Here is a 13,612-nt window from a genome sequence, read left to right as displayed (position 1 = left end):
TTAAAATGATTATAAAAAGATTAAAAGCGTGTGTTATTTTTTTCTCCCGTTGCAACGCACGGGCCCTTTTACTAGTATTGCTTAAGACAAGACATTTTTTTGCTATTGTGGGGAACTGAACACGGGACCTCCTTTACACATAACTTTTTTTAAACACAGTACATATGCAAGCGCACGCGCACGCGCATACACTCATTCCTATGAACACACACACGCACACTCTATCCCTATGAGCACCTCCGAGAGACTGAGCCGTCATATCATCTTGAGATTTACGAAGTCACTGTAGACACCTCGTCGTCGACGGAAATGTCTCCTTCCACTGAAAACGTATTGCCGGAAATCCTGAAATAAATCCAGAAATAATGCAAGCATCAGGATTTAAACCCCGTTGAGTTGGGGATACCACTGTTCCTCTAACCATCCAACTAAAGGTTGGTTTGCTCAACACATAACAATTGCTGCAACCAATTGGACAGGGTCAGTGTATTCTTTTAAAAAAGAGACCTTAACATGGAAGAAAATAAGAGGGAATTTTAATCTACATGTAAAGAATAAGAAAGGAAAGAAATTGAGGCATTGTGACGAAATATAAGGAAGGAGCGTTGCCCATGCTTTCTATATAAATCCCAAGGCAACATGGAATACTAAGGTGGTGTTTCTTTTCAAGGGACTAGACTTTTTTTAGTCCTAGAGACTAAAGAAAAAGTCTCTTATGTTTCTTTACCTAGAGTTTTTTCTAGTCCCTTAAAAAAAGTCTCTCCTGTTTCTTTACCTAGGGACTAAAAATGACTTTTTAGTCTAGTCCCTAGATAAAGAAACACCACATAAGGAAGCAAAAGCAGACCATGCCTTCTAATTAAAAGGGATTTTTGAAAAATAAGGAAGGCAATAAATTCAGAAAAAGAAGAGAAAACAATCCAAATAATGAAGGGAGTCTAGGCATACACCATACACGCTTTCTAATGAAAAGGTATTCCCGAGAGCATGCATAATCAGAAATGATGATGTTAGCTGTAATTAAAATTTGGTTACAGGTTGTGCATAATTGGATTGTACTTCATCCGTTTCTAAATATAAGTCTTTCTAGGCATTCTACTAGAAGATTACGTACGGATGTATATAGACATACTTTAGAGTATAGATTCATTCATTTTACTTCGTATGTAGACACCTAATGAAATCTCTTAAAAGACTTATATTTAGAAACGGAGGAGTAGCTGCGTGAGGGGGGGGGGGTTGGGTTTAAAGCTTGTAACTGGTTTATTATACCTGTTGTTTACTCATTAACGAAGCACGACCCGCAGGTTGAAGAATGCATGCATTTCTATGGATAAAAAGAACAATGCATATACATTTTAAAGATAGCCTACTCCCTCCGTTTCGGTTATAAGTCATTTTACGAAAATCAAATAATTTCAAAACACTTAGGCACGATATATTAAATTTCATCTCGTTTTTCGTTTTTGGACATGAATAAAAGAATCAACCAATAAGAGACGTGGGGCGTGTATGTTTTTAATGACTCGAGACTAACTAGCACGACATGCAGTGGTCGGTTCATTGCATGCAATGGTATTAATTAGCAAAATCACATTAATTTTTTTGTCTTCCTCTCCGTCTTGGTCATGATGCACAACCTAAGATGACCTATACACCGAGACGGAGGGAGTACTTGAAAGAACAGCGAGTGAAGGAAGGGCACTTGTCCCCGCCCATTTTTTATGCCTGCCCTTCAGCGAAGCCTCGCTATTTGCCGCCTCCGGGCGACAAATAGGTTTTGTCTGTTCTATAGCGTTTTGGTAGGATTACAGTATTATTTATTTATTAGGCCTTGTTTGGTACTAGTGTATTTTAGGGAATTTGTGGGGATTATCCCGATCAAACCCCTCAATCCCACACATTCCATAACACCATTTGGTTCTAGTGTATTTGACATGTTTCATCCCCACATCTTCCCTTAAATTCCTAAATTATAGTGTATTTTTTTCAATACCCAATACACTACCTCTATCTAGTGTATTGAAGATAAATGAGGATTTGAAGAAATTGGGTGAAGGTTAGGGTTTCACTTAATCCCTTAAAGAATTATCCCCACCAATCTCTTCAAAAACACTAGTATCAAACAAGGCCTTATACAGGGAGAAACCGCAAATTAGGCCTAAGCCGAGTGCAGACGGCTTTCAGAGTCCAGACCGGCTTCCTCTCTGATTCTGCCTCCCTTGTAAAGCGGCCTTGGCCCATCCATATAGAGGTAGGGTTTGGCTGGTGGATTTCTCCTGCTCAGAAAAAAGATTCCGCTAACTCCCGACTAGTAGCAGTTTGGCACTGGCCGGCGGCGCCGACCCGATTTCGTCCCTCCGCGCCACTTTGCTTCGAAAATACAGATATCGGTATTTGAAGATAGGGCAGGATGTCCTACCCGAGCTCAGCGCCCCACATGAATTCAGGTAGTACCGGAGAGGGAGCGACAGGGGCAGGCGAGAGCAGAGAAACACAGAGACGACGGAATTATCGAGGCATGGGGCTGATGGCGCTCAAGCGGCTCATGTCCATGAAGCGGGAGCAGATGCGGAAACATGGCCGTACGCAATCCCATGGTAAGCCTAAGCCCCGACCCTTCATTAGCTCCTTGAGCCTCTCTTCTACTCTCTTGCGCGGAGTAGTATTCATCTATCTCCTCTTCTACTGTGTGTATACCTCTTGTTCGGATGCTCAGCTGCTGGTGATTTGCTTGCTTTCTTTTGACCTGTACCATGACATTAATCTATTGCAGATGGACTTGTTTCTTCATTAGCCAGAAGAAACTGCAAACCCTCCGTTGATCTAAAAACCAGCCAAGCCTCCGAAAAGGATGACCATTCTCATTGTGGCAAAAGACCAAGTTACCTGGGTCCAGACCTTCCAGAGGTATGTTCTGATAATGCGAGACTTCTATTGCACGTGAAATTATCAGCACCACAGCCAAAGAAGAATTTATCAACATATTTTGCACTGCCGCAATCTCCTAAGGTCCCAGCGCATTAGCAGCTTTGCTTTGTGCTGTTGCGACCAACCACCAGCATAAATTGTTTCGTTAGGTTTGGATCCCCTGTTATCATGTTTCCCTTATAAGCGGTGTCTTCTGTTTCATTTGCCATGATTGCTTAGTTTAGATCCACTCTTCTTCAGTGTATGATTAGTGGAACTCTCTCAAGATCTTTTGGCCTTTTCCGAATCTAGCTTATATAGCACCCTTGGTCCTTAGCCTCTTCCTTTGCTAGCTTATACCACCCTTGTCCAGCTTTAAAACATCATTTAAGGAGCAAGCCTTGTGCATTATACTTTTGATGACTCTTGAGTCAAATGTTGAATTTCTCCACTTGTGCATGCAGGAAATCTGTCATCATATACATTCCCTAGTGCCAATGCGAGACGATGCCAGGGCTGCCTGTGTGTCTCGTGCCTTTCATCACTCCTGGAGATGCCATCTGAATCTCACCTTCACCAAGGAAACAATGTGCTCAAAGAAAAGTTTATTCGAGGGAACAGAGGACTCAAATGATAGAAGAAATAGAAGAGAGTACAACAACAATATTGACCATATTCTGGCGAACCATAGAGGCGTCGGTGTGAAGACGTTCATACTTGAATTCCATGGTCCTTACAATACCAAATCCTACAATCGTCTCAATAGCTGGCTTCAGATTGCCATTACACCAGTTATGGAAGAACTTACCCTTATACTGTTGTCGGAGAAGGCAAAATACGAGTTCCCTTGCTCACTTTTATCTGAAAGAAGCGGAAACACTATACGGCATCTCCACCTTGATAATTGTGTATTGCGTCCCACAGTTGCCCTTAATTTGAGATGCCTGACAGAGCTGTATCTGTATCAAGTGCGTATTACAGGGGATGAGTTAGCCTGCCTTCTTTCCAATTCGTTTGCTCTGGAGAAATTGACACTAATATATTGTTATGATATAATTCGCCTTGAGATACCTTGCCTGCTGCAGCGGCTAAGCTACATGGAGTTGCTTGATTGCTTGAGACTTAAAGTTATAGAGAACAAAGCTCCAAATATCTCCAGCTTTCAGTTTGCAGGTAATGAAGTACAACTCTCACTTGGAAAATCATTGCAAGTGAAGTCCCTTAAATTGCACCATAGATGTGCCATCAGTCATGCTATTGACAAGCTTCCATCCATTGTGCCAAATCTTGAGAGACTCAACATAATTTCTCCTCATGAGGTACGGCACGCTTAGATTCAGGTGATAAATATGCATGTAACATTAGCCATGTTTTGGAATGTAATTAATCTGAGACATCTTTATGCAGATGGTCAACGCACCGATGGTACCTAGCAAATTTCTCCACCTCAAGACCTTGAGTATTACTATTCATTGGTGGTGGAGCCTCAACAGGGAATATGATTTTTTATCTTTGGTTTCTTTCCTGGATGCTTCTCCTTCCTTGGAAACTTTTGTCTTGTCTGTAAGTCATTGTTCATCCTGCAAGGTTTATTTAATAACTGTGGTGGAATCATTAACCCCAAAAAACTCGGCCATTTATCTCCAGGTATCAGTGGAGAAGAAGTATGACTTGTTTGTTGGAGATCCCTCAACTCTGAGGCAAATGCCAGAACACCGCCATGACAAGCTCAAGAGTGTTCGGATAACTGGTTTCTGCCCCCAAAAGAGCTTGGTTGAGCTAACACGCCATATTCTTGAGAGTTCGATGTCAATCAAGTACCTTATATTAGACACTATAAGGGTGAATTCTCGGTGCTCTGGCAACATATCTAGGAAATGCTCTAGCCTGGACAAGGAGTATATCAAGGAGGCATGCAGATCCATCATGGCTATAAAGACATACGTTAAAGGGATAGTTCCATGTACAACTTGGTTAAATATTCTGGGGCCTTGCAGCCGGTGTCATGCTTTGTGAAATTTGGAGGTCAAATTATTGTATGTTACCCAACGCTTCGTTTGTGTAGTCCTAGCTTTGCTTTGTTTTTGCTACCTACATAAGTTACCAGAGCTGTCTAACTTCTGGGATATGTGTCAGTACTTTTTTCAGGAACTTACTAGTACTGTGCAATGTGGGGTAGATAATATCACCGGATGCACTTGTCATTTGATCATTGTTGCACAACTTGTGCTGAAAGAGGACATGCATCCCAGCTGCTAGCTGCAGGTGCAACTTCTTGTATCGGTTGCTACCTGCGGTGATGTGTGTTTGTCCGCCATGCGCACTAGTGGTGATTGTGCAGTCCTCCGTCGCGCAGGCTCACTGGAAGGCATGAATAGGCTCATCGGGAAGCGAGCCCATTAACCTCTATCGCTGCCTGTGCTCCCAACTTCTTCGTTGATGGTGCCTGAGCCGTTGTTTAATAGATGGCCTTGCTACTTTTTTGTTATGACCGGTACGACGTATCAACAAAGGAGGCCCAGTGAGCAGTGTTAGTTACGGGTTTAGCCTAAGTTATCTTAGCTATCTTACCAATGAGCAGGGTTAGTTACGTGTTTAGCCTAAGTTATCTTAGCTATCTTAGAGTTCAAATTATATTAGAGTTCAAGTTATCTTATTTATCTTAGAGTTTAAGTTATTAAGATTATATAAACAGATGTAAACAGTTATTTCGGAATTAAGCAATAAGATAATTCTATTGCCCGGCTCCCAGAGGAGCCGGAACCTTAACCCTAGCCGCCCTACCCTAGCCACCTCTCTCTCTCTCTCTCTCTCACGCAGCGACGGCGCCCAACCGTCGGCGCCTGCGTCCCCAGCCGCGTCGGCCGCACTTCCACCCCTACAATCTACGTCCGAGACCTGGTAGAACCCTAGCCTCTATCAATTTGGTATCAGATAGCTTGGGTTCGATGAGTTTGTCGGACCTTAGCACCACCACCGCCGCCGCCTCACTAGTCGCTGCCGCCGGCCACCTCAGGTCCGGCCGCCTCCGGTACTACGACCCTGGCGGCCGAAGCTGCCCCCGTCCTCTCCCCGGCGGTCCTCGGCGATCCCCGACCTCACCCTGGCGGTCTCCAACCTCCGGACCTTCCTCCAGGCTCCGTACGCGACCCCGCCACCACCACCTCCACCGACGGCGCCCTTCGCGCCACCTTCCCCGGCCACCGTCGCGCCCCAGGGCCTACCGGTCAACCATGTCAGGTGGCCGTCATCGCCGTCCCCGTTGTCGACGTGGCTTGACACGCCGACCTACACGACGGCGCCGCTCCAGCCGACGGTGTTGCAGCCGCCCGCCACCGCCTTTGGGGGGTTCGGCGGGTATACCGACTCGTACTCCGGGAGCTCCGTGGTGCCGCAACACCCTCCTTCCGCCGAGCTGGGTCGCCACGAGGTCGCCTATGCGGCCTCGCCGCATGTGCAGCAGCCGCCCCGCTTCACCAAGCTGGAGTTCTCCACCTACGACGGCACCGTCGACCCCATGAACTGGCTCAATCAGTGCGATCAGTTTTTCAGGGGGCCACGAACCATGGCGTCCGACCGCACATGGATCGCCTCCTACCACCTCCGTGGCGTCGCACAAACGTGGTACTACGCCCTCGAGCAGGACGAGGGCGGGATGCCTCCGTGGGAGCACTTTCGCGACCTGTGTCTCCTTCGGTTCGCCCCACCATACGTGGGAGTCGCCTGGCCGAGCTCGGTCGCCTCCCCTTCACCACCTCGGTGCAGGACTTCGCCGACCGCTTCCAGACGTTGGCCTGCCATGCGCCTGACGTCACGGCTTGCCAACGTGCCGAGCTCTTCGTCGGCGGCCTTCCCGACCACATCCGCATCGACGTCGAGATGCGCGACCCCCAGGACGTGCAGAGGGCCATGTACTACGCGCGCGCGTACGAGCAGCGCGAACGCCCTGCAGCAGGCCTTCCCGGGCCGCGGCACACGTCCCCCGACCCACCCCGTCCCGGCGGCCGCCACCCCGACACGCCCCACCATGCAGGCCACTACTGCGGCTGCTCCCGCGCCGACACGCACCTTCCGACGCTTGACGTCGGCCGAGCAGCTCGAGCGGCGCCGCAAGGGCCTGTGCTTCAACTGCGACGAGCCGTATGCGCCGGGTCATACGTGCGCCCGCCTGTTCTACTTGGAGACCGTCGACGACGTGGAGGTGGAGATCCTCACCGCGGAGCTCGACGCCACCACACTCTCCGAGGCCGGCGTCACGACCTACGGTCCGGTCGATGCAACCGCCTTCGTCGTCTCCCTTCATGCCATAGCTAGCATCAAGACGGCAAAGACGATGCTGCTTCCGGTGACAATCAACGGGGAGCATCTCACCGTGCACGTGGACACGGGCTTGACACACAACTTCATGTCCGGGGACGCCATGCGCCGCCTCGCACTCCAACCGACGGGCTCAGAGAAGTTCAGCGTCACCGTCGCCAACAGGGACCGCCTTGCTTGCCAGGGCGTGGCGCGGCAGGTTCCCGTCCTCATCGGCGACGAGCCGTTCTCCATCGACTGCGTCGGCATCGACCTGGGTTGCTATGACTTCATCCTCGGCATCGACTTCCTGTCCACTCTCGACCCCATCCTTTGGGACCTCGATGTGTTGTCCCTCATCTTCTGGCGCGAGGGCGGCCGTCGCGTTCCGTGGACGGGCATCGGCGGCTCTGGCGCCGCGACTCCGCAGCTCCAGTTGATGGCGGCCACACTGGACGAGGCGCATCCCCCCTGGCCGACCTCCTGCAGCAGCACATCGACATCTTCGACGAGCCACAGGGCCTCCCTCCCGCGCGGCCCTGTGACCACCGCATCCACCTGCTGCTGAACACGACGCCTATCACCGTGCGCCCGTACCGGTACCCTCAGCTACAGAAAGACGAGCTCGAGCATCAGGTGGCGGTCATGCTCGCACAGGGCATCATCCGAATTTCGACATCGCCGTTCTCCGCCCCGGTGCTCCTTGTGCGCAAGGCCGACGACACATGGCGCTTCTGCATCGACTACCGCGCCCTCAACGCCCTCACGTCCAAGGACAAGTTCCCCATCCCCGTCGTGGATGAGCTCTTGGACGAGCTACACGGAGCGCGCTTCTTCACCAAGCTCGACCTGCGCTCGGGCTACCATCAGGCGCGCATGCACCCTGATGACATCGAGAATACGACATTCCGCACTCACCATGGCCACTTCGAGTTCCTCGTGATGCCGTTCGGCCTCTCCAACGCGCCGGCGACCTTCCAGGCCCTGATGAACGACGTGCTCATCCCATACTTGCGACGCTTTGTGCTTGTTTTCTTTGATGACATTCTTATCTATAGTGCATCTTGGGCGGAGCACCTACATCACGTGGCCATCATCTTCAACGAGCTTCGAGCGCATCATCTTCACCCCAAGTTCTCGAAGTGCTCATTCGGCACGACCTCCGTCGCGTACCTGGGGCACGCCATCTCGACGGACGGGGTAGCGATGGACGCGGACAAGGTCGCCGCCGTCGCCGTGTGGCCGACCCCGCGGTCACCGCGGGCGCTCCATGGCTTCTTGGGCCTCGCCGACTACTACCGGAAGTACATCGGGACTTCGGCCTCATCGCCGCACCACTGACGCATCTCCTTTGACGCGATGCCTTCTCGTGGGATGAGGAAGTGACTACGACATTCGAGGCTCTCAAGCGGGCGCTCACGACGGGACCCGTCCTCCAGATGCCGGACTTCGATATGCCGTTCGTGGTGGACTGCGACGCCTCTGGCATCGGCTTCGGCGTCGTCGTCCACCAGGGCGAGGGACCGCTCGCCTTCTTCAGCCGCCCCTTCGCCGCTCGCCATCACAGGCTCGCGGCCTACGAGCGCGAGCTTATTGGGCTGGTTCAGGCGGTGCGCCACTGGCGGCCTTATCTTTGGGGCCGGTCGTTCCTTGTGCGCACAGACCACTACAGCCTCAAGTTCTTGCTAGACCAGCGCCTCTCCACCGTCCCGCAGCACCAGTGGACCAGCAAGCTCTTCGGCTTCGACTTCACCGTCGAGTACCGCCCCGGCCGTCTCAACACGGTCGCCGACGCCTTGTCCCGCCGCGACACTGAGGATGTCGCGGACGACGTCGCCACTGCTGGCACTATCATGTGCATCCGCTCCGGGCCATCTTTCGCCTTGATCGACGACATTCGCCAGTCAACTTCAACGGCCGCGGACACGCAGGGCCTGTGCCAACGCCTTGACGCCGGCGAGCTGGCAGCGCCCTGGCGCGTGGACGAGGGGCTGCTCCTCCATGGCCACCGCATCTTCGTGCCCGACCATGGCGACCTGCGCCACCAGGTCCTGATCTTGGCGCACTTTGCAGGGCACGAGGGCGTGCAGAAGACTCTCCATCGTCTCCGTGCTGATTTTTACATCCCCGGTGATGGCGCGCTGGTCTGCGACTGGGTGCGGTCATGCGTGACGTGCCAGCGGAACAAGACAGAGACACTATGACCTGCGGGTCTACTCCAGCCGCTGGACATACCCTCCCAGGTGTGGGCGGATATTTCCATGGACTGCATCGAGGGCCTTCCCAAGGTGGGCGACAAGTCCGTCATCCTCACGGTGGTTGATCGCTTCTCCAAGTACGCACATTTAATCGCCCTGGGTCATCCATATACATCCGCCTCCGTGGCGCGGGCCTTCTTCGACGACATTGTCCGCCTCGACGGTTTTCCTTCGTCCATCGTCAGCGATCGTGATCCCGTGTTCACGTGACATGTCTGGCGGGATCTCTTTCGACAGGCGGGCGTGAAGCTACGCATGAGCACGGCGTTCCACCCTCAGATGGACGGCCAATCCGAGGTGGTCAACAAGGTGATCGCCATGTACCTGCGCTGTGTTACTGGTGATCGTCCACGAGCTTGGGTGGACTGGTTGGCGTGGGCGGAGTACTGCTACAACACCTCCTATCACTCCGCCCTGCGCACCACGCCTTTCGAGGTGGTCTACGGGCGCCCACCTCCGACGATGCTCCCTTACGAGCTTGGGACGGCTCGGTCTGAGACAGCGGGCGACTTACTCCGCACCCGCGACGACATTCTGGCTGAGGCGCGCCAGCGTCTTCTCCAAGCACAACAGCTGTCCCGGAAGTACTATGATGCTCATCATCGCGAGGCGGAGTTCGCGATGGGCGATTGGGTGTGGCTGCGCCTCCTCCACAGGACCACGCAGTCTCTGGACCCACGCTCCAAGCGCAAATTGGGACCTCGCTACGCCGGTCCCTTTCGTGTGCTGGAGCATGTCGGCACACTCGCATACCGCTTGGAGCTATCAGCTGGTTCTCGCCTCCACGACGTCTTCCGTGTCGGCTTACTGAAGGCCTACCGCGGGGGCCCTCCTGCAGCGACGCTGACCCTTCCTCTTACTTCGGATGGCCCCCTCCTTCCAGCTACCGCGCAGGTGGCGAAGGTGCTGCTGGCGCAGCAGCGCCGCGGCGTCTGGCATGTCTTGGTACAGTGGGCCGACCTGCCAGAGGAGGAAGCGACTTGGGAGAAGCTCGACGATTTCCGCCAACCGTTTCCATATGTTTAGCTCGAGGACGAGCTGTTTGAGAAGGCGGGGAGAGATGTTATGACCGGTACGACGTACCAACAGAGGAGGCCCAATGGGCAGGGTTAGTTACGGGCTTAGCCCAAGTTATCTTAGCTATCTTAGAGTCCAATTTATATTAGAGTCCAAGTTATCTTAGTTATCTTAGAGTCCAAGTTATTGAGATTATACAAACAAATGTAAACAGTTATTTCGGAATTAAGCAATAAGACAATTCTATTGCCCGACTCCCAAAGGAGCCGGAACCCTAACCCTAGCCGCCCTGCCCTAGCCGCCTCTCTCTCTCTCTCACGCAGCAAAGGCGCCCAACCGCCGGCGCCTACGTCCCCAACCGCGCCGGCCGCACTTCCACCCCTACAACCTACGCCCGAGACCTGGTAGAACCCTAGCCTCTACCATGTTTACTCGCAATCTTTTCTCTCTGTCTCCCATTTCCCTCTTGCGCGCCTCCTATCATCCAGACTGTTCACCTATGTCATGGCACACAAAAATCGAACATAAGGATGAATGAGATGTCATGAACATGGCCTCATGTGCCCCTTGCACCCTTTGTGTTGGTCCCCTTACGCGTGCCTGCACCCATCGTGCCCGTGTTTGTGCATGCACCTAGACCCGTTGTGCCCCCCTCAGCGACATGGGATGCCACTTTTGACCGCTTCCTCGTAGCTCCGCAACCCTTCGACCCCTCCCGTTGATCATGCGACGACCGACTCTTTTATTTGGAAGTCTAGAACATTATGGCCTGGCGTGAAGACTTGAACAATGGCATCCCGGAGGATGACAATATCGCCGTGGTTAATTTTTATATTGTATCTCGGTCGTATGAATGTAAAGTCACAGTTTGACTGAATGAAATATACCGTTTGATCAACTCAATGTTTTTCTCTTAATGCACACACTAATCAAGTAAATAACAAACCATCAATGTTTAGCGAGAGCTATGGTTCCTTCACCGCTAAGCCAAGGGAAAATTTCGTGCGAAGAATTTGTGCATCGCGTCATCGCAAACAATTTTCTATGATGACTCGTGCTTACTACAGAAAATTTGGTAAGATTTTCATAAGTCATATTGGATATATCACCATTTGTCAAATTGAAAACATTGGCATTTGTTAATCTAGTAACGTTGCCATTTGTCAACCTTGTAACACTATCATTTGTCAAATTTTGCATCTCAAAATCACTAGTTCTGTCTAGTTTTGCAACTGAAATTCAGTAAACATACATTTCATTTGTAGATTAAGCATTGTTCTTTATATAAAACTGTTTAACTCGATAGCTGAACTAAACAAACTTTTTCCCAATTGTTGCCAACCACCTACTGAAATAGCTAGTTCAACTATATATACTTGTTAATTTTAAGTACGTAGTAAAGTTCAACCATATCTATAGTGAGATGAAGTGAATAAAATAGCGCCTAAATACTACTACGGAGGGGCTTTGTGCTACTTCCATCAACCTTTCCTCTGTCGAGCATGCTCAGTAAGAGGCAGAGGAGAAGGAGCCTACCAACGAGCTGGAGGAGTGGAATTCATCGCGTGCATTTGCTGTCCTTCGCCGTTCATGACGCGCGTCCTCGAAGCGACAATACTCCTTGTAGATCTCCACATTCGCGCCACTGTTGTGGCTTCTGCCTCGTCCACTATGGCGGTTAGCTTCTTTGCATGCGTGCAAGGTCGCTAACGCAAATGCCGAGCGACTCGCCTTTGGTGGCCTCCACCTCCCGCCTTCGGTCGGCGTGTGCGGAGAGGTCGGTCTCGATGACCGATGGTGGGGTGGTGGCCAAGGCGGCCGGCGATGGGGGGAGGGGGGTGGCCACGACAATCGCCAGCAGCAACTGCCTTCGGACAACGATGACGGATCATGTGGTGGGTGGTGTGTGTCCGTGTCAAAACTGTCAGACCTCGGTTAGGGGCCGGGGCCCGAGCTGTGAGATCAGATGGATGGTAACATGAGACTTAGAACACGAGGCTTTTACCCAAGTTCGGGTCCTCTCAATGGAGGTAAAACCTACGTCCTGCTCTTGTTGTATTAATATTTTGGAGATTACAGAGTTGATCTACCTCGAGATCGTGGGTTTGTAGGGTAAACCCTAGGGGCTATGATGTTATGTGTATGTTCTAGAGCTAAACCCCCTGGTTTATATAGGCACCGGGAGTATCTAGGGTTACATGAATGTCAGTTACCATTTATAGGTTACATGTCGAACGAGATCTTCCCTTCTTGGAGTACACGCCAAGTCTTCACTTGAATCCCCGGTGCTCACGCTTCATCACATGGCCTCCAAAGTTTTTCATCTAGGGTGGGCCCCGAGCCTGACCTATCACTAATGGAGAAATGGCTAGCCACAACTTACGTTGGTGGCGTGGAAATTTGACGTGACGCCAACACTAATTTTTTCAAATAGCGATGGCATTGGAGAAATTGGTATGCCAACTTTGTGTAGTTAGTGCTGGCGTGGATTTAAAGTGGAATGCCACCAAATTGTGGGCCCTACTGAGCTTACCAGTCGGAATATATTGATGGCGTCGGACGTCATGCGACGCCACAAATATATTATGTAGTGTCGTCGTTCGTTATTAGTGAACGCCAACACTAAGTTTGGCCTACATAAGTGATACGTCTCCAACGTATCTATAATTTTTGATAGTTTCATGTTGTTATCTTGTCAAACTTTGGATGTTTAATATGCATGTTATATCTTTTTTGGGACTAACCTATTAATTCAGTGCCAAGTGCCAGTTCCTGTTCTTTCCGTGTTTTTGACCCTTTTTCAGGCGGAGTCCAAATAGAATAATTCTTTCGCGATGATTTTTTATGGAAAATATCAAAAATACCGGAAGAAAAAGATACCGGAGAGGGGTCCCGAGGAAGCCACAAGCCTTGTCGGCACGGCCCCCTAGGCCGCACCAACCAAGCTTGTGGGCCCCTCAGGGGCCCACTTGACGGAACTCCACCGCCATCTGGTCCTATAAATCCAGAAACCTCCAGAGAGAAACCTAGATCAGGAGTTCCGCCATCGCAAGCCTCTGTAGCCACCAAAAACCAATCTGGAGCCCGTTCCGGCACCCTGCCGGAGGGGGAATCCATCTCCAGTGGCCATC

At 51.1% G+C, this 13,612-nt stretch overlaps 1 protein-coding gene across 2 annotated transcripts; it reads left to right on the top strand.

Moving 5' to 3' along the window:
- Positions 1-2,295: 2,295 nt before the first annotated feature.
- Positions 2,296-5,119, top strand: LOC123396072. 2 transcript variants are annotated; one of them, XM_045091103.1, is made up of 5 exons: positions 2,296-2,600; positions 2,777-2,910; positions 3,375-4,229; positions 4,318-4,473; positions 4,558-5,119. In XM_045091103.1, the coding sequence occupies exons 1-5, from the start codon at positions 2,414-2,416 to the stop codon at positions 4,924-4,926; spliced, it is 1,701 nt and encodes a 566-aa protein (XP_044947038.1). In that variant the 5' UTR covers positions 2,296-2,413; the 3' UTR covers positions 4,927-5,119. The 2 variants fall into 2 exon arrangements, with proteins under 2 accessions (XP_044947038.1, XP_044947037.1); XM_045091102.1 differs by having other exon boundaries at positions 4,318-5,119.
- Positions 5,120-13,612: the final 8,493 nt, after the last annotated feature.

This window comes from Hordeum vulgare, chromosome 5H (assembly GCF_904849725.1).
Source record: "Hordeum vulgare subsp. vulgare chromosome 5H, MorexV3_pseudomolecules_assembly, whole genome shotgun sequence".
Classification (NCBI taxonomy): Eukaryota; Viridiplantae; Streptophyta; class Magnoliopsida; order Poales; family Poaceae; genus Hordeum; species Hordeum vulgare.
Note: the sequence above shows the minus strand (reverse complement) of the source record. Positions and strands in the feature narration are given on the sequence as shown.

Coding starts and splice junctions, on each gene's coding strand:
- LOC123396072 (XM_045091102.1), top strand. CDS start 2,414: ATGTCCTACCCGAGCTCAGCGCCCCACATGAATTCAGGTAGTACCGGA. Junction 2,911..3,374: donor TGGGTCCAGACCTTCCAGAG/GTATGTTCTGAT, acceptor TTGTGCATGCAG/GAAATCTGTCATCATATACA. Junction 4,230..4,317: donor ACATAATTTCTCCTCATGAG/GTACGGCACGCT, acceptor ATCTTTATGCAG/ATGGTCAACGCACCGATGGT.